The sequence below is a fragment of the Narcine bancroftii genome, chromosome 7 (assembly GCF_036971445.1).
Source record: "Narcine bancroftii isolate sNarBan1 chromosome 7, sNarBan1.hap1, whole genome shotgun sequence".
Lineage (NCBI taxonomy): Eukaryota > Metazoa > Chordata > Chondrichthyes > Torpediniformes > Narcinidae > Narcine > Narcine bancroftii.
In genome coordinates, this window is record NC_091475.1 from 212,388,877 (window position 1) to 212,411,615 (window position 22,739).

A 22,739-nucleotide genomic window follows, 5' to 3' on the forward strand; every position below is an offset into this window, starting at 1 on the left:
GCTTGCTTAAGATTCCACCATCTGCAGATTTTGTGTTTCTCCCTTGCACCCAATTTCTCTGCTTTTCTTGTGTATCTTTTATCGACTTGTTCAGGTTATCCTCTCTCTTTGGTGAAGGTCTCTGCTCTGTATTGTCACTGTACAGTATTTGAAAGTTTAAAAAAAAATTTCGATTGCAGGAGCCAGTGCCATGTAAAGAGTTTATTGCTTGACTTGTGCCTTGATTTAATGGGTTAACTTCCCACCTCCAGTTTGCTGAACAGACTGCGTGATACACAGAAACAAAGTCAGGATCTCAAGACTGAGAAAAATCAGATGGAACGAAAAATTGATAAACTCGAAGAGGAAAATGGAGACCTATCATACACGGTAATCTTCATTAAAACATTGTGCATCATCTCCTCGTCCGTGCAGCAGTGAGGTTACCAAGCAGAGTAAGTTTAGTTTGTGGTCAGGATGAAATATATAGCCCTCTCAAACAACTTCCCTATAATGTAGTGTTTTGTACCCTGTGAAATATTTCTGTTTGGTTCCAAAATACAAGATTGCAGATGTGTATTATTGGTTCCTGAAGCAGAAGCAATAAATGTGAATTGGTTTTCACATCGCCTCTGGTTGTAGGAACGGGGGGGACTGGATCGAGAGCAAAACTCATTCTTGTTGGAGGAAAACAATGGTCAATGTCAGCCGTTCTTTTTCTCCCACTGTGCAGCTCAGCCTGCTGAGTTCCTCAGCAGATTGCATTTAGCTTCAGATTTGGGTTTGGGCCTGCACTTGATCCGGTTTGGGTTTGGGTTAATGCCAAAGTCAGGGTGACAATCATCTGGAATTCCATTGTCTTGTAATTTCTCATGAAAAGAATACCGGAACAATTTAGCTTTCACAGATCCTTGCTGGCTTTCCTTTATTAATTGAAAATGATGATTTATTGGGTGATGACTATAATTGTTTCCTGTGGTTTGCCCATCATTGAATTTTCAAACTAATTAGGTGGGAAGATCGTGCTTTGTTTGACAAGGGTGCAGCATTTATAGCCCTTCATAAGATTAAGGCCATTGCTTCTTCCATTTCTGGTCGTTTTCTTCAGCATTTGGATACACCACATCCAAGTACTGCCAACCTCTCTCACTATCTTTTTTAGCCTATTCTGCATCTCAACTAGTCTTTAAGGTTTTTGGTAAAGACTAATAGTAATTCCTCAATTAGTACCTTGCCCCATCCTATCTCTTGCTTTTGGTGTACGCTGCCCCTGTACCATCTCATAGAACAGCACAGTACAAACCCGTACCCAATCTATTCATTCCTACCCAAAAAAACTTGAACCCTCCCTACTTCATAACCCTCAATTTTTATTTCATCCAAGAGTCTTGTGCAGATGCACCAGAACCTCCCTGCTCCTAAATTCAATCCCTTGAGCGATGAAGGCCAACGTCCCATTTGCCTTCTCGATAGCCTGCTGCACCTGCAAACCAACCTTTTGCAATTCAGGCACAAGCCCTCCCAAGTCTCTTTGCACGACATCATTGGGCAATCGTTTGCAATTTCATTAATAATCTGATCTTCCATTTTTGCTTTGATCTCTATAAAGTCCCCTCTCATCCTTCTGCACTACAAAGAGAAAAGCCCTAGTCTATTTGTGATTTGTAAGGGTGTGAAAGTCTTTTAGATTCCATTCATCAACAACTAGTTTAGTAGCACATTTGCTCTTTCTTCACGCTTTAGCATCTCCCTAATTTTCACTCATCAACATGATGACCCTTTTCTCTTTGTAATTTTTCTTCATTTCTTTTAATTGCTCTGGCAATTAATGCCTTGCCCTTTTCTGCAAGGAATGTGTCTCAACTATAACTGTTCACTTGTACGATTACTGGTTTCCCTGCTGATCTTTCTCCATTGCCTTGGATAATCCTCTTGTGAGGGAATTAGTCTTGCTCTGTCTGGCTTGTACAGGTCCCACCTACCCAGAAGCATTCCTAATCCCTCAGATATTTGGTTCACCATTGGTTCAGGCTATTTATATGCTCACATCTGTACATTTATGAACCCAAGAGATGTATTACAGCTACAAAGATAACAATGGGAATATTGAACACCATTCTGGACACCCAACTGTAGGAAAGATATAGCTAAGATAGAAAGGGTATCAAAAGGATATTCTTGGGATTAGAAAGAAAGTTAATACAGGTAGGACTTTTTTTTCCCTAGATCATAGGAAGCTGAGTGAGGGGTGATGGTATCGAGGTTTATTACATCATGAGGGACATGGATAAGACCATAAGACATAGGAACAGAACTAGGCCACTCAGCCCATCGAGTCTGCCTCACAATTCAATCATGAGCTGATCCATTTCCCCACTCAGCCCCTCTGCCCAGCCTTCTCCCCACAACTTTTGATGCCCTGTCTAAACAAGAACTTATCAAGCTCTACCTTAATACACCCAATGACCTGGTCTCCACAACAAACTGAGCAATAAATTCCATAAATTTACCACCCTGCGGCTGAAGAAATTCCTCCCCATCTGTTCTTAACGGACATCCTTCAATCCTGAAGTTGTGCCCTCTTGTCCTAGACTCTCCAACCATGGGAAACAACCTTTCTGCATCTACTCTGTCCATGCCTTTAAACCTTCAAAATGTTTGAATGAGACCCCACCCCCTCCCCCTATTCTCCTCAGGTGAATTCTGCTATGCTCCAAGGAATAAAGTCCTAACCTGTTTAATTTTTCCCTGTAACTCAATTCTTGAAGACCCAACAGCATCCTAGTAAGTCTCTCTGCACGCTTTCAGTCTTTTGATATCATTCCTTTAGTTAGGCGACCAGAACTGCACATAATTGGCCTCATCAGTGTCTTATCCAACCTCACCATAATACCCCAACTCCTAGACTCAATGCTTTGATTTATGAAGGTCAAGATGCCAAAAGCTTTCTTTACGATCTTGTCGACCTGTGATGCCACTTTCTGGGAATTATGTGTCTAGATTCCCAGGTCCCTTTGTTCCTCTGCACTCCTCAGTGCCCGACCATTTACTGTGTATGTCCTTGTTATGAACTAAACCAGCAGGCAATGGTAATTCACTAAGACAATGGTATTTTCAAACACAATAATTTTTATTATTATTAATAACATAACACTTCTTAAGTTTAAACTTAACCCCACTATGCACGTGTGTGTGTGTGTGTGTGTGTGTGTGTGTGTGTGTGTGTGTGTGTGTGTGTGTGTGTGTGTGTGTGGTAAAACCAAGACCATTATAGTTGAGGCATAACTCTGGAGGGATGATTTAAAAGTTCAGCCAGTTTTGTTTTGAAACTCAGATTTTTAAAATTGTTGCTCAAAAGCAAAAAACTCTCTAAGATTTGTTAAACACAACCTAACATGCACAAAGCCCTGCTGACTATCCTTAATCAACCCTTGACTGTTCAAATACTTGTAAATCTGATCTCTTAGAACACCCTCCAATAACTTACATACTACTGACGTCAGGCTTATTGGCCTTTAATTTTCTGGTTTTCTTTTGGAGACTTTTTTAAACAACGGAACAAGATAAGCTACCCTCCAGTCCTCCAGCACCTCAACCTTTATCTTTTTACCTTTACCAATATCCCTTGACAACGAAGGTTCCCTATGCCTGTTAACTTTGCCTTTAATCCTGACAGGAACTTGCAACTCTTCACTGTCAAAATTTCACCTTTGAAGGCTTTACACATATTGAACCCGTGGCTAAGGACATTTTAAATATTTCTGCCAGGGCCCCTGAAATTTCTACACTCATCTCCCTCAAGGCCCAAGGGAATATCATATCAGGCCCAGGGGGATTTATCTACCTTTATTCACTGTAAGACAGCAATCACCTCCTCCTCCTTAATCTCTATATGTTCCATGACAATACTGATGCAAAAAAACAGTTTGGGATCTCTCCCATCTTGTGAGGCTCCACACATAGACGACCTCACTGACCTTCTAGGCGATCAATTTTGTCCCTTACTATCCTTTTACTCTTAACATACTTGTCGAAACCCTTCAGGTTTACCTTCACACTATCTGTCAAAGTAAACTCGTGTCTTCTTTTAGCCTTCCTGATTTCCTTCAGTATTTTCAATACTCTTCTGGTACTTCATTTGCTCCTTGTTGCTTATACTTGCTATACACCTCTCCTGACTGAATAAGTCTGGGATTGTTTGATCTCATAAGCTAAGCAGTCTCAGGAGTGGTTATTTCTTGGAGGGGAGTCTGCCTGGGAACACCAGGTGCTGTAGGTTTTTGTGAGGGGCACTGGACAAAATGGAGACTCTCTGCCTGCCTTGCGGTAAACAAAATATTAAAGAATTTCAGGTATGTTACATTCTAAATGTTACATGACAATGGAACCTTTATCTTTTTATCTTTACCAATATCCCTTGAACACCAGGGTTCCCTATGCCTTTAATCCTGACAGGAACTTGCAACTCTGGACTCTCAAAATTTTGCTTTTGAAGGCTTTCCACATATTAAACCCATCCTTGCCACAATACAACATCCCAATCAACTCTTCCTAGATCCTTTCACATTTACACAAAATTAGCCTTTCTCCGCTTTAGAATCTCAACTCAAGGACATTGACATTATGGTCACTGGACCCAAAATGTTTGCTTACACATACTTCTGACACCTGACCCATCTGTTTCCCTAATAGGAGATCCGGTATTGCATCCTCTCTCGTTGGCACCTTTATATATTGCTTTAGAAAAATATCCTGAACACATTTGACAAACTCCAAGCTATCCAGCCCTTTTACAGTATGGGAGTCCCAGTTAAGACAGTGACACCTCGTTAGAACGCGATTCATTAATCTGCAGAATTGCTTATAGCGTAGTGTCTTTGGACCCCAAACTTTGCAAATAAGTTGATTAAAATTCAGAATACCAGTATTAAAAGAATGCGCTTGCTTTCTTTCATTGAAATTGTTAATTATAAGCCGCTTTCAGGTAGAATCGTCGGAAGAATGTGGCTCCGGAGCCAGCTGCGGGAGTCTGCGAACGGACGTTCAGGTGGCAGCGCTGAAGGCGGTGTTCTGCCACCTGAAAGGTCCGCAGCGGGGAGAGGTGCCGTGGAGCAAACACCGGCTCCTGAGTCGGGGCAGGGGCAGCTATCTGACAGTGCACCTTCCCGCTGCCTGACACCCCCCTTCCCTGCTGCCGACAGCCCCCCTGGTGCGGGACACTTCAGCCCTGACATCCCGCGCCAGGGGGCTGTCGGCAGCGGGGAGGGGGGGCCTTTTGGATTTGATTATCCTTGGGCACTTTGGCATAGATGCATCTGTTCCATGACTCAGCTGTTATGCAGTATGAAATCTGGGCCCCCAACTACCGCGTTCTAACGAGGTTTTACTGTATTTGGAAAGTTAAAATCTCCTCATTTCGAACTGCACGTAACAAGCAGCAATAGGACAATGAACCAAACAGTGTTTAATTTTATTTTTAACTCTTAAAAGTATAGTCTTAACTTTTAAACGATCCTTAACACTAAATCTATCCCAGCTATACATGGGTAAACTTTTTTGTGATGGACCTAAACCATTGCAGTCCAATCCTCAATCTAGAAAGCTACTTTAAAGTTCAGTCTTTTAAATTCATTGTTGAAGCGTAGCCCTTTGAAATTTGGTGCCCAGAATTAATCTTGAACTGATGGGGAGACTGGAGTTGTAGCTGCTACAGATTCACGAATTCTCCTTGCGTTGCCTTTGAAGAAATGTCCATCCACACGAGCTGTGGTCATTACACTCCTGGACCTTTTGTAGGCAAGTCCCAAACTGGGCAGCCTCCACAAAGCTTCCAAGACCCTGGCACTGGTCTCTCCAAGTTACTTCCATGCTCATCACACTTAAAATGAAGCGGTCTCTCCAAGTGACCTCCACTGTTGGTCACAATCAAAATGAAGCATTTTGTTTCCCAAAAAGACCCTCCTGGCACAATCCACCAAAAAGGCCCAGTCATTCACAAAACATGCTTTGCTCTGAATTCCACAGAAATAGCTGGCCACAAGAGCTGCCTCAGAAACCTGTTTTCTCTCCAGCCGTCAGAATGGTTCTCCCTTGTAAAATCACGGTGTCTTTGCAAATGTATCGAATTGTTGCTGGGCTGTGACTTGTGTTAAATGTTAACGGTGACCATTCAGTCCTTCCTGTCTATACTATCCCTTACAGTAATAATCCTATTTTACTAAAACAGGAGCTCATAATATTCCTTTATCACAACTTTCTGTTTCTTACATATGTCTCTATAGATTTGCTCCTCAAAACCTCTCTGCTATTGGGCAGTCTATAATACAACCCCATCAGTGAGGTCACACCTTTCCCATTCCTCAGCTCCACCCATAAAGCCTCTATAGACAAGCCCTCTGGGCTGTTCTGTCTAAGCACAGCTGTCATATTTTCCCTCACTAGCAATGCCACTCCTCCACCTTTCATCCCTCCCCCTCTATCAAGTCTGAAATAACAGAACCCCGGAACATTGAGCTGGCAGTCCTGCCCTTCTTGCAATCAAGTCTCATTAATAGCAATAATTTCGTAATCCCACGTGCCAATTCACGCCTTAAGATTGTCTGCCTTTCCGACAATAATCCTTGAATTGAAATAAATATACCTGAGAACATTTCTATCATGTACAAACCTTTGATTTCTGTCTATATATGCAGTCCTCGCATGACCTTTATCCTCCACCACCTCATTATCTGATCTAACACTTTGTTCCCATCCCCCTGCAAACCGCACCCCCACCCCTGGAGTAGCACTAGCAAATCTACCCACAGGGATGTTAGTCCCACTCCAGTTCTGGTGCAAACTGTCCCATTGGAACTGGTCTCACCTTCCCTGGAACAGAGCCCAATTGTCCAGAAACATGAAGCCCTTCCTCCTGCATCATCGCTTTATCCACGTATTGAGCTGCATTAACTTCCTATTTCTAGCCTCACCAGCACGTGGCACAGGTAGTACTCCTGAGATCACAACCCTGGAGGCCCTGTCCTTCAACTCCCTCAACTCTCTTTGCAGGACCTCCTCACCTTTTGGTTCCTACATGGACCAGGACTTCTGGCTCTTCACCTTCCTTCCTGACAATATCAAGAACTCAATCCAAGATATCGTAGACCCTGGCACCAGGGAGGCAACAGACCATCTGAAATTCTTGATCTCTCCCACAGAACTTCTTATCTGTCCCCCTAACTATCGAATCCTCCATTACTACTGCTCTCTTCTTTTCCCTCCTTCCTCTGTCCAGTTTTGATGCCAGAGACTTGACCAATACAAGTTGTTCTTGGTAGATTGTCCCCACCAACAGTATCCAAAATGGTATATTTATTGTTGATGGAAACTGCCAGAGGGGTTCTCTGCTCTCTCTGTCTTCCCCTTCCCTTTCCTGACAGTCACCCAGCTACCCACCTCCTGACCCTTGGTGGTGACTGTCTCGCTGAAGCTCTTGTCTATCACCCCCTTTGCCTCTCCATGCTAATCTTCTCTGTATCGTTCTAATTTTAGTATATGTGCTGCCGAAGCAAACACACCCCCTCTGCCTCTCGAATAATCCAGAGTTCATCCAACTCCAGTTTCCTAACTTGGCTTGACAGGAGTTGCCGCTGAATGCACCTTTTGCAGATCCAGTCTTCGGGGACAATTACGCTGTCCCAGATTTTCCACATCCCACAATCGGAGCAACCCTCTGCCCTATATATATGGATGAATTTGGAGTCATGGAGTGATGCAGCACAGAAAGATCCATCAGCCCAACTCATCTATGCTGGACTAGTTGTGTATCTGAGATAGTCCTATTTGTCTGTTTGATCCATATCCCTTTGGCATGGAGGCCAGAGATGGAGGGAAGGTGGGGTTATATCCCTCTGGCATGGAGGCCAGAGATGGAGGGGTGGGGTTATATCCCTCTGGCATGGAGGCTAGAGATGGAGGGGTGGGGTTATATCTCTATGGCATGGAGGCTAGAGGTAGAGGGAAGGTGGGGTTATATCCCTCTGGCATGGAGGCCAGAGATGGAGGGGTGGGGTTATATCCCTCTGGCATGGAGGCCAGAGATGGAGGGGTGGGGTTATATCCCTATGGCATGGAGGCTAGAGGTAGAGGGAAGGTGGGGTTATATCCCTCTGGCATGGAGGCTAGAGGTAGAGGGAAGGTGGGGTTATATCCCTCTGGCATGGAGGCCAGAGATGGAGGGGTGGGGTTATATCCCTCTGGCATGGAGGCTAGAGGTAGAGGGAAGGTGGGGTTTTGCCTCTGTCCAGTAGTTGCATGTCACCATTAATGAAAGTGATATTTTAATTCCTGATTTAATTTCATCTTGTTCATCTGGTGTGAGTTGTGAATAGTTGTTTCTCAGTGCGTAATCCAAATTCTGGATTCTTGTGCAGTAGTCTAAACACTTTACCAGTATAATAACAGTGTTGGAAAGCTATGGATAACTGCTTTTATTGAGTTTCTGCCTTGAACACACATTGAACAAGACTTTGTTTTATTTTATCCAACCAATCAGCATCCTGCTCATCTGTGATGTCACTGTGGGGATATAATTTTTTTTCTGCAGGTCCCCAAAGCCACTGCTCCGGCTGCCGGACTCTGGTAGGTCAGCAACCTCTGTGTTCGTACTCTGGGCATGGCTGCAGATGTCAATGCTTCACTCCCTCTGCTGGTGCTTTCTTGCACTACCAGTGCTGGTCTGGATTTGGTGTGCAAGGGTTGACAAGAGGTACTTCTCTTAGTGGAGTATCTGAAATGAAGTCCCATTAGTTCAAAAATAAAAGTTCTGGAGAACCTGCCTTGTGTTGAGCTGTATAAAGTCATGAGGTGTGTAGAGGTGTAAAATCTGGAGAGCACTGGTTTAAGGTGAGAGGGGAAAGATTTAAACATGACCTGAGGGGCAACTTTTTCCACACAAACAGATGGTGGGTATGTGCAGTGAGCTGCCAAAGGAAGAGGTAAATGTGGGGGTATTGGTAACATTTGAAAGACAGGAATGTGTATAGGAATATGGGCCATTTACAGGCAAGTGGGGCTAGCTCGAGTAGACCATTTGGTCAGCATGGTTGAGTTGGGCTGAAGGCCCTGTTTCTATGCTATACAGCTCCAAGTTCAGAAACAGGTAATTATTGTCAAGGGTTCGACATTGTTTCATCCCTGATGCCATTGTTGAAATCCGATCAAGTCTGTTTGCTTCTACAAAAGATCTACACAGGTTTGTTCTGTTGCCTTCAATATCTTAAGAACAGATTCATCTGGTCTGATGTATTTGTCAAGATTCCCTTATTATCATTAAAAATGTAATACTTAATCTTTTGTCTGTCGTAAGGCAAACAAAGAATCGCCATAAGCTTTGCCTGGTGGCCCTACAATAGGAGAAAGAGAAGCAAACAAGAGTCCCTTCAGAGAATTTACTAATTCAGATTACATTGGAGATTTCCTTTGATAGGAGATGACCGGCTCAGCGGATAGAAGCTATTTTGTGAATGAAAAGGATGATTGGGGCAGTGAGTGTACATGATGTCCTCTGCATTGTTTAGGTAATGACCTCATGAATTGGCAAGCTGGTTGCCTAACCCAGTTAAGTTTCTGGGGATTTCAGAATAACTCCTATCCCAGTCAGTTTCTGCGGTGAGGTGAGTGTTTCATTGTGTAAATCTGCTGTGTATAAGGTGAATTTCTCTTTCATTGCCACCTGCATTTGGTAGCTCATTGACTCAGCAGTTGATGAGATTTCCTTTGTGGAGACTAGGACTTGATTGAGTGTTGAAATAAATCAGTTTTACCTCTAACTCATCAGTCATAATTGTAGCCAATAGTTTTGCATCGCTGTATCATTATACTGCTGGTTAGCAAAACTTTAACCTCCATTGCACTTAATGTTTTGGAAGCAGAGAATTTATCACATGGGTTTTTGTTCTCTGGCTAAGTCCATGTTGCTTTTTGACCTTGTGGAGCATTGTCTTTGGCAGGCATCATCTCTCCAAGTCACTTCTCAAAGACTTGGGTTGGTTGTAATAATTTGAAAACCGTAGTCTCCGTGTCAGAGCTTGTTGGATGCTCAGTTGTTCGAAGGATTGATACTTCATGTAGCTACTTGGCCATCAGCTGTCTTCATTAAAAGACCTGGTCCATTTTGTGCTGTAGGTTCGTGACTTGGGAAGTCGTCTGGCCCAGTCCCAGAAGGCCCTGAACGAACTGGCAGATGAGCACGAGACAGCAGTTCCCATTTGGGAGGGAAAACAGAAGCAACTGGAGAGTGATCTGCACGTGGCCCTGTCGGATAAAGTACGGTGTGTGTGTGTCTGTGTTTGTGTGTCTCTGCATGTGTGCTTGCCTGCCTATGTTTCCTTGCATGTTTGTGGAGATATCTCCACATATGTGGAATTGTAGGCAAGGGTCTAAGTCTTGGAATTATAGGGAACCATTATAGGGAACCTTTTTCAAAATGTATTTAACTGGAATGAATTTCTTTTTATTTTCCCATTTTAGTTTGTTCACTGAGTTTAGACATGTTCGTAATGCTGCTGTTCATGGAATCTCTCCAAACCAGCCATTCTTAACTTTTTTTTGGCTTTGGCCCCTGGGGGCTCAAAGTTTTTGGAGCTCATTTCTTAGGAAGTAGTCAAGTTTTGGTTTCTTCTGTACTTCTCACCTACTGACTGCATGAAAAACGTAAAAAGTATTTACATTACGTTAGGTGAAAAGAAAACAAGACTTTTACTTAAATATGCTGTGGCCCCTGGGCCAGGGGTTCTGTAGGGCCCCGTGTTGAAATGGCTGCTCTAAATCACTCCTGAACTGTGGAGGTGGCCACCAACCAACTACATTGGTGGTTTGGAGTTGCAGAGATCAGACTACTTTGAAATAGGAGATTTTTCTTCCTTGAAGACATTAGTGAGTTGGATGGAGATTTAGGTCAATCTGGTAATTTCACAACCATAGTTGCTAACAAAATAGCTTTTTGAATTCCAGATTAAATTAGCTACTTGAATGTAAAATTTCCAAGCTCCTCTAGTGAGATTTGAACTTGTCTCTGGGTTATTATTGTAATGGTAGTGATCGTGGTTGCAAGGCAACTAGCAATGCCTTACCGTTTGATTACACTTGGCTGCCACCAGGGGCTGACACAGAGCAGGAGATACAGTATGCTGGATCTGTAATGGAGGTTTGCAGCCACTTGGCATGCCTCATGTGCTGTTTACATCAACTTTAAAGTCAAGAACCTTTTCCTTCATCTATGTGTTGTCTAAGAACTCACACATACGAATACAAGATGAAACCTGGTGCCAGAAGTGGGATGAAGGAAATTAAAGGTAAAATCTAAAGTCAGCAACTGATCAGTGAAGAGAAGCTAACACAGTGAAAAATGGATGGATTACATCCACCAGTGAAACTTAAGCTGACGGGTAATATGGCTGAAAATTGGAACAGATTTAAACAGCATTTTGGATTTTATTCAGTGACAGTTGGAGCTGACGAGAAAAGTGATCAAATGAAAGCGCCAGTTTTCTTACATGTCATGGGAGATGAAGCCCTGGACGTGTATAATAACTTCACATTTGCTGCTGAAGGAGACAAAATGAAACTGGAAAAATAATGCAACAGTTTGAGGCAAACTGCATCCCTAAATGCAACATGACGTTTTAGAGGCACAGCTTTTTTATGTGCACAGCAAATGGTAAGGCATTACTAGTTGCATTACAACCATGATCACTATCTTTACAACTAACCTGAAATCCTGCTGCTAGTCCAGCAACTTAGCTGGTGCACTAGTGCACCCCTCATCTAAATAATATTGCAATGTATCTATTAGTTTATAGTCCATGTGCACTGGAATTCCTGCTGCAGCCGGACAGGTACTTGATACAAAAGCAACTACAATGGAATACATTAAATTAAAAAGGGATATTAAATACAAAGATGGATAATGAATATTCACAGTTACCAATAGTGCAAAAGTAAAGTGATGTGACAATAGTGCAGGCAGTCCTCCTGTGGTTTAAAAAAAACAATGTTGGAGAAACTCAGCAGGTCACACAGTGAACATTGTGTAGCAAAGATAAAAATACATAACATTTTGGGCATCTGCCGACAATTTGCTCATACCTTGATGAAGGGCGGAAGCCTGAAACGTTGGTTTTGTTTCTTTCTTTATCTTTGCAATATAAAGTACACTGTTTGACCTGCTGAGTCACTCCAGCATTGTGTTTTTACTTCATTCATGCTGCCTGCAGACTTTCATGTTTTACTCCAGTCCTCTTGGGTCAGAGCAGTCCCTGATTAGGGGAGGTTCAAAAGCCTGAAGCTGATGGAACTCTGGATACTTTTTAACAACCACACAAGAGAGTTGGAATTGGGTTTTGCTATATTTTAAGAACACTACATAAAGAACATAAACTAAGTTTGTTTTCCCTTTATTCATTATTTCCTCCAGTGGGTGAGTCCAGACCAGGGGCTTAAACCATATCATTGGAAAACCAGGAGTGATGCTGGGAAACATTAAAAACCAGGAGTGATGCTGGGAAACATTAAAAACCAGGAGTGATGCTGGGAAACATTAAAAACCAGGAGTGATGCTGGGAAACATTAGAAACCAGGAGTGATGCTGGGAAACATTTAAAACCAGGAGTGATGCTGGGAAACATTAAAAACCAGGAGTGATGCTGGGAAACATTAAAAACCAGGAGTGATGCTGGGAAACATTAGAAACCAGGAGTGATGCTGGGAAACATTAGAAACCAGGAGTGATGCTGGGAAACATTAGAAACCAGGAGTGATGCTGGGAAACACTAGAAACCAGGAGTGATGCTGGGAAACATTAGAAACCAGGAGTGATGCTGGGAAACACTTCACAGCTTATGAAGAAATTTCTTCCCTTAACTTCTGTGGTGCTGGGATCTGGAGTTAGGTGTCAATTTGAAAAGTAGGAGTTGGAATTGTTTGAATTTTGTAGTATCATTCATATCTAGTCAGTGTTACCAGGTTTTAAAAAAAAATGGTTGGTCCTGTATGTTATTGTGGTCCATACCAGATTCTTGACATGGTGCTCTTGGGTGAAGTGGAGCATAACCTTGTCCTCTTTTACTCACTTAAATCCAAAACGATGAGCTATTACACCTGTACCTGCCTGATCAGGGAGGGAAGTGTGCAAGATTCAAGGAAGTGTTTGACTGCAGCCATTGCCAGTCAAAGATAAATAGCCTGATTTTCACCTCACTTGGTCTTTGTGGGTTCTTGGTATGTACCCCATAGACAGAGTGGTTTGTCCAAAGCAGCAGTGACTGTTAAATTGGAATTGGTCATCATGAACATAGATCATGATGATGTGTCTGAGGTTGGGCTGGTGTTTGTGACTCCAGTCCCGTGTGTGTATGTGGAGATAGAACATTTGTTTTGAGCCATGTGTCGTGTAATGTGTCTGTGGTGCTCATTTTCACCTGTTTAAATATGGTTTTTTTTGTCTGTCTGTGTGTATGTGTGTGTCAGAAACTGATGGAAGAAAAGATCCAGATATTGGAAGGAAAAATATCCTTGATGGAAGATCAGCTCCAGGTGGCTGGGGACAGTTCAAGTGAAGTGAAAGGAGAGGTGATGGGTGATGTTCTTCAGGTATGTCATATGAAAAATGGGAAGCTGCAGTTTCTGCAGTGGTTTATTGTGGACAGTGCAGGTGATGAAGTAGATGTCTTGTTCTAGACTGATTAAGCACTTTTGTACTGAGAATGTTTAGTTAACCTGGTCTGAAAAGATAGGTAGGGGAATCTAGGAGAAGAGGGCACAATTTCAGGATTTAAAACTGAGATGCAGAAGATTTTTTAAGAATTAAGTTAAACATACAGCACTGTATCAGGCCAATTTGACCCTATCAGTCCATGCCATCCAAGTTCATTAGCCAGAGAGTGGTGAACCTCTGGAATTAGCTACCACGGTTGTGGAGGCCAGGTCATTGGTTATATTTAAGGCAGAGATTGATAGATATCTGAAGAGTCATTACAGGGAATAAACATTACAGGGAAAAGGCTGGGGAATGGGACTGAGTGGGATAATGGACCAGTTCATGATGGAATGGCGGAGCAGACTTTAGATTGAATGGATCCTATATCTCACAGTAGTGAATGTGTCATCATTAATCAACTGGAAAATAGCTCCAAACTTCTTCAAAGTCCGTTTTACAAAGCAGAAGTAACTCAAGCTCCGCAGCCACTTCAATATTTTTGAAGTATAATCACGGTTTCTCTGTACTGATGGTTCTCTCTCTGTAGCTCTTCACTCTATACTATGGGGCAGACTCGCAAAACAAACTTCCCTACTGCATCTTTGTACCTGTGACAATATGCTTAAAGCACTTTTCAAAGCAAGATCCTGCAAAAAACAATCTAAGAATTAGACAATATTCTGTAGCGATGAACAAACAGAATCTGGAGGGCTCATTGGGTCAGGCATCATCCATGTAGAGGAATGGAGCCTTTATCAAGTGTTTCATTGACTAATCCTCCATATCGATGCTGCCTGATCCACTGAGTCCTTCCAGCTTCTCTTCATTCACTCAGGAATCGTGTCTGCAGTTTTAGTGTTTCACTTCTTCTTTGGTGATGCTGGATTGAAGGCAGGTCCGCCTGCTTGTCATTCTGAGAGAACAGAAACTGTTAAACAAAAAATAAATGCTAAAAGACCCAAAAAGGTTTGGCCTGTGGGTGGGTAGGTGAGGGGGAACAATAACTCATTTGGGAAGGGCATGGCCTGCGAATCCCCCCCACAAAAAGATGCCAACCCTGAGTGTACTGGAGAAACAAGGAACATTCTGTCTAGACACTCCAGCCGGACAGCATTAACATCGATCTCCAATTTCTGTTCATCCCTTTCCCTATCTTTCCGTCTCCTTTCCTCAAGCTCCCTTCCCCCTTTTCTCTCCTCACTCCCTACCACTTCTCAGCTTTCTCTTCTACCTCCTACCTACATCCACCTACGATCTCTTGCCTGTAAGCCTGTGTTCTCCCCGCCCCTTTCTCCCTCTTCTCCCCTCTGATCATGTTTTTATTCAGACACTTGTCTGAATATACTGTACCTGATGAAGGGCCTGGACCTAAAACGTTAGTCACCCTTTACTTCCTATGGACGCTGCATGACCTGCTGAGTTTCTCCAGTATGTTTATGAGTTGCACAGGACAGAGGCAGTATCATTTTTTTATTATTTTATTTAAGAAATTTTAAAGCACATCATTAAAACTACAAGAAAAAATATGAAACATGTGGTATACCCCCTTCCCTTCCCCCCTCTACCCATCCTCCCCCTCAGAATATACCAAAAAAAAGAAAGTTTGGAGAATGTAAAAAAAAAACCGTAAAATCTCAATACTAATAATAATGGAGCTGGGGATAACGGACAGGATGGGGTTTCAGAGAGTCTTTCAAATTTTCAAATCAAAATTTTGTAAGTATGGGCGCCATATTTTTAAAAATTGATATATATTACATAAATTATAAGTTATCTTCTCAAGTGGAATGCAAGTACGCAATTCAGCGTGCCATCTCTCCATCCCTAAATCTAAATCTGATTTCCACATAATGGCTATGCACTTCCTAGAAACAGCAAGTAGTAAAAATTTAATTTGATACATAGTTAACCTTAATTTAGGTCTAATCACTTTAATATTACATCTGCTCCTGTGGGAGTTTAACCTCTAATATATTCTCCAAAAAATTTCCTACCTCTAACCAAAAAGATTTTACCCTAGGACACTTACTTCCAAGTAGAATGGAAAACAGAACCAACTTCCTTACCGCATGTAAAGCATAAATCTGACAATATTGGATTGAATTTTTGAGGAGGAGTTAAATATAATTGATGCAAAAAATTATATTCAACAAATCTATTCCTAACCGTAATAATTTTCATCATATTGTAGTGTGTGCACTTTGCGAAGTGTGGAGTAAGAATGACACGCACGCAGTCAAGTTGAGGTTGAAGACTGATTTATTGTACTGCCAGCTCTACTTTATATTCACTTATTCACTCCCTGCCTCTGACAACAGGAGTGACGTCGTCGCAGCACTGGCCTCCTACTGGCCTGTATTCCCGCTGTTTCCTGCCTTGCGGGAAATCAAGCAGAACAACGGCTGTTAATCCCTGTGGGGCCCTCACGATCACTGGGTTCACCGGACAGGTTGTGACTCAGTTTGCAGGCTGCACGACACCCCCGCCCAGAACCGGCGATCGGAGGGTCCACTGCCACTTTGCGCTGCCACTCTGATTCACGGGAGTTGAGTTTCAACTGGCTGGCTAATGTCTGAATGGGCCGGTTTCAGGCAGTCCAGGGTGACATTTTCTTCTTTGCTGGAAATGTCCAGTATACACGTCAACCCATTGTGCCTGACGACTCTGTACAACCCCTCATATGGCCATTGGAAGTGTGCCCAGTACGCTCCCCTTCGCACAAAAACATACTCACAGATGTGAAAGATTTGGGCTGGCTGTGCAGTCTGGGCTGTGGAGGGGTTAGTCTTTCCTCAGCAGTTTCAGTGCAACCGTGGGGGTTTCTGGATCCTTGGCAATGGTGAAGAACTCCCCCCGGATTACCCAGGGTGCACTGTAGACCACTTCTGCTGCGGAGTCATTAAAGTCCTCTTTTGGCATGGTGCATATCCCCAGAAGGACCCAGTTGAGGCTCTTGAGCCAGGCCATAAGGACTGCTTTTAAGTGTCTGTGGAACCGCTCCACCAACTTGTGGGATGTGGGTAATATGCTGTGGTATGGTGGAGTTTGATTCCCAACAATTTAGCTAGTGCCGCCCAGATACCCGGGATAAACTGTGCTCCCCTGTCAGAGGTGAGATGTTCCGGAACTCTGAACCTGGATACTCAGGTGTTGATTAGTGCCCTTGCGCAGGTTTCCATGGTCATGACAGCCATCGGGACCGCCTCCAGCCACCTCATGGGACAGTCAACCATAGTGAGGAGGTATCTCGCCCCACGGGAAACCGGTAGCAGTCCCACGAGGTTGACATTGATGTGGCTGAACCTACGCTGTGCTGGCTCAAAAGTGGGGAGCTGCTTCAGTATGGGTTTGCACCATTGATGCCTGGGAGACCATGCAGGTCTTGGCCCACCGACTGACCTGCTTACGGAGCCAGAGCCAGACAAACCTGGCCAGCCACCATTGTTAACAAAGTTCTGATGGCCAGATGTGCCAAGTTGTGCACCGCGTCGAAGAGCTCCCGCTCCATACTGCCAGCACGATGGGGCGGGGTTTGCTGGTGGAGACGTCGCAGATGTGGGTCTGGTTGCTGGGGCAGATGATGACATCCTCCAGCCACAGCCCAGAAAGCACTGTACACCGGGATCTCAGGGTTGTCATGTTGTGTCCTGGCTAGGGCTGAATAGTCTGTGCCCTGGGATAGGGCGTGGACGGGCTTAATGGCGGGATGGAAGAGTGCACTGACCACCACACTGCTCTTGCTGGTGATCTGTTGGATGTCCATGGTGAATTCAGACATGTAGGAAAGATGCCTCTGCTGCCTGGCCAACTACGGGTCAGACCTTTGTGGAATGCAAAAGTCAGTGGTTTGTGATCTGTGAAGACTTTGCCTTCCAGAAAGTATCGAAGTGCCTGACCGCCAGATACATCTCTAATAGCTCCTGGTCAAAGGCGCTGTATTTAAGTTCAGGTGGCGAGAGGTGCCTGCTGAAAAAAAGCCCAAGGGCTGCCATTGCCCGTCGATCAGCTATTCGAGGACCCCTCTGACCACTGTGCTGGAGGCATCCACCATGAGGGCAGTCAATGGCTCCTGCCTGGGGCGAACCAGAAGGGTGGCGTTGGCCAGAGCGTCCTTTGCCTTCTGGAATGCCTCTGAGGCCTCCCCATCCCGGGCATTGTCTTTCTTTTTCCCCGCCATAAGTGCAAAAAAGGGGCACATGATCTGAGCTGCTGCCAGTATGAGTCGATGGTAGAAGTTAGGGTTCTAAAACTCCTGCAGTCCCTTCACAGTCGAGATTTCATGAACCGTCAAACAGCCTCCACCTTCTTGGGCAACGGTTTCGCCCCGTACCTGTCGATCCAATGCTCCAGGAAGTCGATTGTGTCCTGCCCGATCTGATGCTTGGCAGGGTTGATGGTCAGCCTAAACTCCTGCAGGCGGGTGAATAGTTGCCTGAAGTGGGCCATGTGCTCTGAATGGTTGCAGCTGGCAATAAGTATATTGTCCAGGTAAATGAACACGAATGGGTGGTCCATCAGCCACTGAAAAGCCTGAGCAGCGTTCTTAAGTTCGAAGGGCATCCTTATTAAATTGAAGGGGGTGATTATGGCGGTTTTGGGGATGTCCTTGGAGTGCACTGGGATTTGATAATAACCCCTGATTAAATCGACCTTTGAAAACACCCCATGCCCCTTGTAAGTTGGAGGTAAAGTCTTACATATGGGGCACGGAGTATCTGTCCAGTGCAGTGGCCTCGTTGAGGCGTCGGTAATCACTGTACGACCTCTACGCTCCTGCTGCCATTGTGACCACGTGCAGGGGGATGTCCTGGGGCTGTCCGACTGCCAGACTATCCCCACTCCTCCATTTTCTTAAATTTCTCTTTGGTGAGGGCAAGTTTTTTGGAAGGGGGAGGCAGTGCGCCCTGGTGTGGAGCGGGTGGCCCTCAGTGAGGATGTGGTGCCTTACCTTGTGCTTTGGTTTTGCGGAGGAAAATTGTGGTGCCGTGATTGCGGGAACTCCACCAGGATGTGTGTGTAGATGTCAGACAGCGGGATGGAGTCGAGGTGGGGAGGGACGGTAATTTGGCTTCCCTCAGGGGCATTGTTTGAAAAGTTTTCAAGTCTACTAGCAGGCAGTGGATGCACAGGAAATTGGCTCCCAGGAGTGATTGTGGCACTGCCGTGACAGTAAAAGTCCACTTAAATTGGTGGCCAGCAAATTGGAGGGGTATGGTTCAGGTGCCACAAGTTCGAATAGAGGTGCTGTTCGCTCCCCTCAGTGCCAGTCCCAGCTTCTCGTTCCAGGTGTCGTGGGCCGATGGGGGGGGGGGGAAAGGACACTCATTTTGGCACCGATGTCCACAAGGAACCATCTTCCCAACAGAGTCCTACACATGGAAGAGGCTGTCACATTGGCCAACCGCTGCAGCCATTAACGACAGCTGGGCATGGCAGTTCCCAGAAACATGCAGGGTGGGTGACATCAATGGGCCCCCGCACTCCATCGTTGATGATAATAACAATATGGCTGGGTAGGTGGTCCATTTGCCTCTCCTGCTGCAGCCTTGTTGCCATCTGGGGTCGAGGCTTGGCGATCTGTTTCATCGAGACGTTGTTTTCTTTGCTCTCCAGAGCACATCCACCCCAGCTGTGACTTTCCTCAGGTCGCTGAAATCCTTGTCAGCAAGCAAGAGTGAGATATCCTCAGGCAGCTGCACCAGGAAAATCTGCTCAAACTGCAGACAAGGCTTGTGTCCCTTGGTGAGTGCAAGCATCTTGCTTATGAGGGCAGATGGGGCCTTGTCCCCCAAACCATCCAAGTGCAGCATTTAGCTGGCGTGCTTGCATTGTGATAGCCCGAAAGTACAGGTTAGAGGCTATTTGAGGGCACTGTATTTGCCTTGATCCAGAGGCTGCCGTAGGAAATCGACGATCCTTGCTGCCATGTCCTAGTCGAGCGAGCTCACTACGTAGTAGTAGCGGATGTTAGCGACGGCGATCTGTCGAAGGTGGAACTGGGCCTCAGCCTGTTCGAACCACACATGACTGTGACGCCCAGAATGTTGGCTTAAATGAATCATTTACTTTTGAGATTTATAGGTAATCTTAGAATCCTTATTAATAACATTAAATTGTTCTAGAAGTTTGTTCTGCCTTCAATTGCAAAGCAAGAACTTTGTGAGCTCTTTCTCCCAATCCATAATACTTTTGTTTAGTTTTCTCAATTAATTTTTCAGTTCTATGTCTGAATCATATTATAATAAAATTTCTTCTTTATTAAACATTTCCTTTTTTCATCAGAAGCTTTTCTCTGCAAATCTTTTCCAAACTCTATCTTTTTTTCCAATTGATCAACTTATTTAGCATAAATCCTTCTTAAATATGCTTTCAAATCCTACCATAAAATACATTCATTATCCACTGAATTAGAATTTATTTCTAAAAATTCTTGAATTTGTTTTCTTATAAAATCACAAAAATCTACCCTTTTCAAAAATGTAGGATTAAATCTCCATCTATAAAACAATTTTTCCTTTGCAGAAAACAAGCATCAAAGTGGTGAGTGATCAGATAAAATCCTAGCTTTATACTCTGGATGCATAACTCATCTTTGTAACTGTGCCAAAATTAAAAGCATATCTTTTCTTCAAATAAGAGTCATTCCTATAAGAATAAAAAGAATAATCCTTTTCTTTTGGATTCAACCTTCACCAAATATCTATCAAATTCAAATCTTTCCTCAAAGTCAATATCCTCTTTGCAGTTTTAGTCCTAGTAACGGATTTCTGTGACTTATCCAATATTGGATCAAGACAACAATTAAAATCTCCTCCAAGTTAAACATTTTCATGAGCTTCAGCAAGATGCAGAAAAGCATCATGAATAAATCCTTCATCACTAACATTAGGTGCATATTAAGTGTCCACGTCTCTGAATAAATTTGACAATGTGCCAAAACAAACCTCCCAACAGGATCCATAACAACAGATTGAATCTTAACAGGTAGATTCTTATTAATTAAAATAGCAGCCCCTCTAGAATTAAATGCTGAAGCTGCCACCTGACCTACCCAATCTCTTTCTAATTTTTGATGCTCTTTCTCTGTTAAATGTGTCTCTTGTAAATAAGCAATATCAATGTTCATTTTTTAATATAGGCTAAAACTTTTTTCTCTTAATTGTATAATTAAACACATTTATATTAAAACATTAAAAATTAATAACTTTCTAACCGCCATTTCTTAAATCCAAAAATTAAAGAGCTCTCAACACCATTGGACCCCATATCCATAAAACCCTTCAATTACATTTGACATCTCAAAGCAGAAATGAATAAAAAGAAATAAAACCAGAAAAAAAACTGAAAAGACCCCTTGAAAAAATAAGTATTGATTAAAAAAAAACACCAGTACTATTTCCTTCAATTATACAGGAAGTGGCCCTCGCCACAAAATGGCACATGGTTACGGAAAGAGAAGATTAAAAAGTCTGCCCCTCCCAGACAGAATATGTATTACTTTAATTAAACAGTTCATTTATAAGTATAAAGAACTTCTTCAAGGTCTTTATTCACTTGCTCATCATCAATTTCGACCAATTCTTGTTGCTTCGACACCTGTAATGCAACTTGCATAGTCTCAGATCGGTCTGCCAAAATTTTGCACATCCATTTGTTGATCTTGTTTAATATTCGGAAGAAAATTCACAAATTCCAAAGCTGCTTCTTCATTTGCAAAAAACCATGACTGATTTTCTCCTGAAAACACTAAGTGTAGCTGGATATCGGAAAGAAAATTTATATCCTTTTTTCCAGGGTACTGATTTCGCAGGATTAAACTCGTTTCTTCTTTTCACAAATGACGTGCTTGAATCTGCATAAAAAATACCTTATTATTTGCCAGTGTTAATGGACCTTGATATTTTCGGGATTTTGTACAGCCACTCTTAATGTCGTTTCCTTATCCTGTTCCGAGCCCAGAGGACCCCAAAACCCAGCAGCAATAGATATCCACCAAAACAAATGGTTACTTAAACAAAAGTTGCTTTTAATTATCTTTAAACACGAAAATAGAATCAAACTTTAATTATCTCTATTGACTTACTTAATCTAATTTAACTCCATTCTAATTCTAAGCGCATGTGTATGCAATGTGTGTATAAGTTCAGAAAAGTTCTTTGGTTCACAATCCAATCTCACTTCTCATTCCTCCAAGTTCACTGTTTGCAGGCAATTCTTATACTGTGCACAGAATTTAACATTTATAAAGTTCACCAGGCTATGTAACACTGTACAAGTGATCTCTGTGTGCGTGTCTCTCTCTCTCTCTGCTTGCAAAACCACATGACCTTCTCAGAACTCCAAGTTCTCTTCCAGACAGAGCGGCTCCAACATACTCTTTCATCTGTTGCCTTTTGTTAACAACAATCCTTTAGTGAAGTCTCTTGAGCACTCTTCAAAAGGTCTTTCCAAAGCTCAGGAGCCAATACGTCTATCATGGGGCAGAGCTCCAGTATTTTAAATAAGATCTGCTTTAAAATGTTTGTATGTGACCTACACTAACAAACCTTTCCCAATTTATCTCCCAAAAACATATCAATATACTCTGTCACAATCTTGATAATGTAAGCATCTAATCAAAACCCAGTGTGGCGCTTGTCTCGGGAATAGTTTCTTTCTATTAAGCCTATGTGCTCTATCTTATTCAAGTCCATTTGGGAAGTTCTCAGGACCCAGAACTTTTGGAATCTATTTTTGAAAAAATTGCACAGGATTAGAACCTTCAAAATTTTCAACCAGCCCAACAATTTTCACATTATTCCTGAGACTATAATTTTCTAATATATCAATCTTTGGTAAAAGTTCTTTCCTTTGCATGACAAAATCTTCCATTTTATTAACTGTATCTTTACATTGTTCCACTTCATAATGATAATCTTGGATATCGTCTTCAATATTCTGGACTTGAATTTTAACTTTATCAACAGCTTCAGTATATTTTGCTATTTCTTCTTTAATATTTTTCATCTCACCCTTAACATATTCA

At 43.0% G+C, this 22,739-nt stretch overlaps 1 protein-coding gene and 1 pseudogene across 8 annotated transcripts in view; one reads left to right on the forward strand and one right to left on the reverse strand.

The window, feature by feature from the left end:
* Positions 1–22,739, forward strand: part of LOC138739676 (nuclear mitotic apparatus protein 1-like) — a 173,207-nt gene that overhangs the window by 123,856 nt on the left and 26,612 nt on the right. For 5 of the 8 annotated variants that reach the window (XM_069892221.1, XM_069892217.1, XM_069892218.1 and 2 more), the window contains exons 12-15: positions 252–369; positions 10,144–10,284; positions 13,486–13,608; positions 19,328–19,456. In XM_069892221.1, the coding sequence (XP_069748322.1) occupies positions 252–369; positions 10,144–10,284; positions 13,486–13,608; positions 19,328–19,456 (511 nt within the window). Of the gene's footprint in view, positions 1–251; positions 370–8,619; positions 8,726–10,143; positions 10,285–13,474; positions 13,609–19,327; positions 19,457–22,739 lie in introns of those variants that run through there. The other 3 variants (XM_069892224.1, XM_069892223.1, XM_069892222.1) reach the window with 3 other exon arrangements.
* On the reverse strand, positions 7,475–7,533 carry LOC138740217 (U6 spliceosomal RNA; annotated as a pseudogene).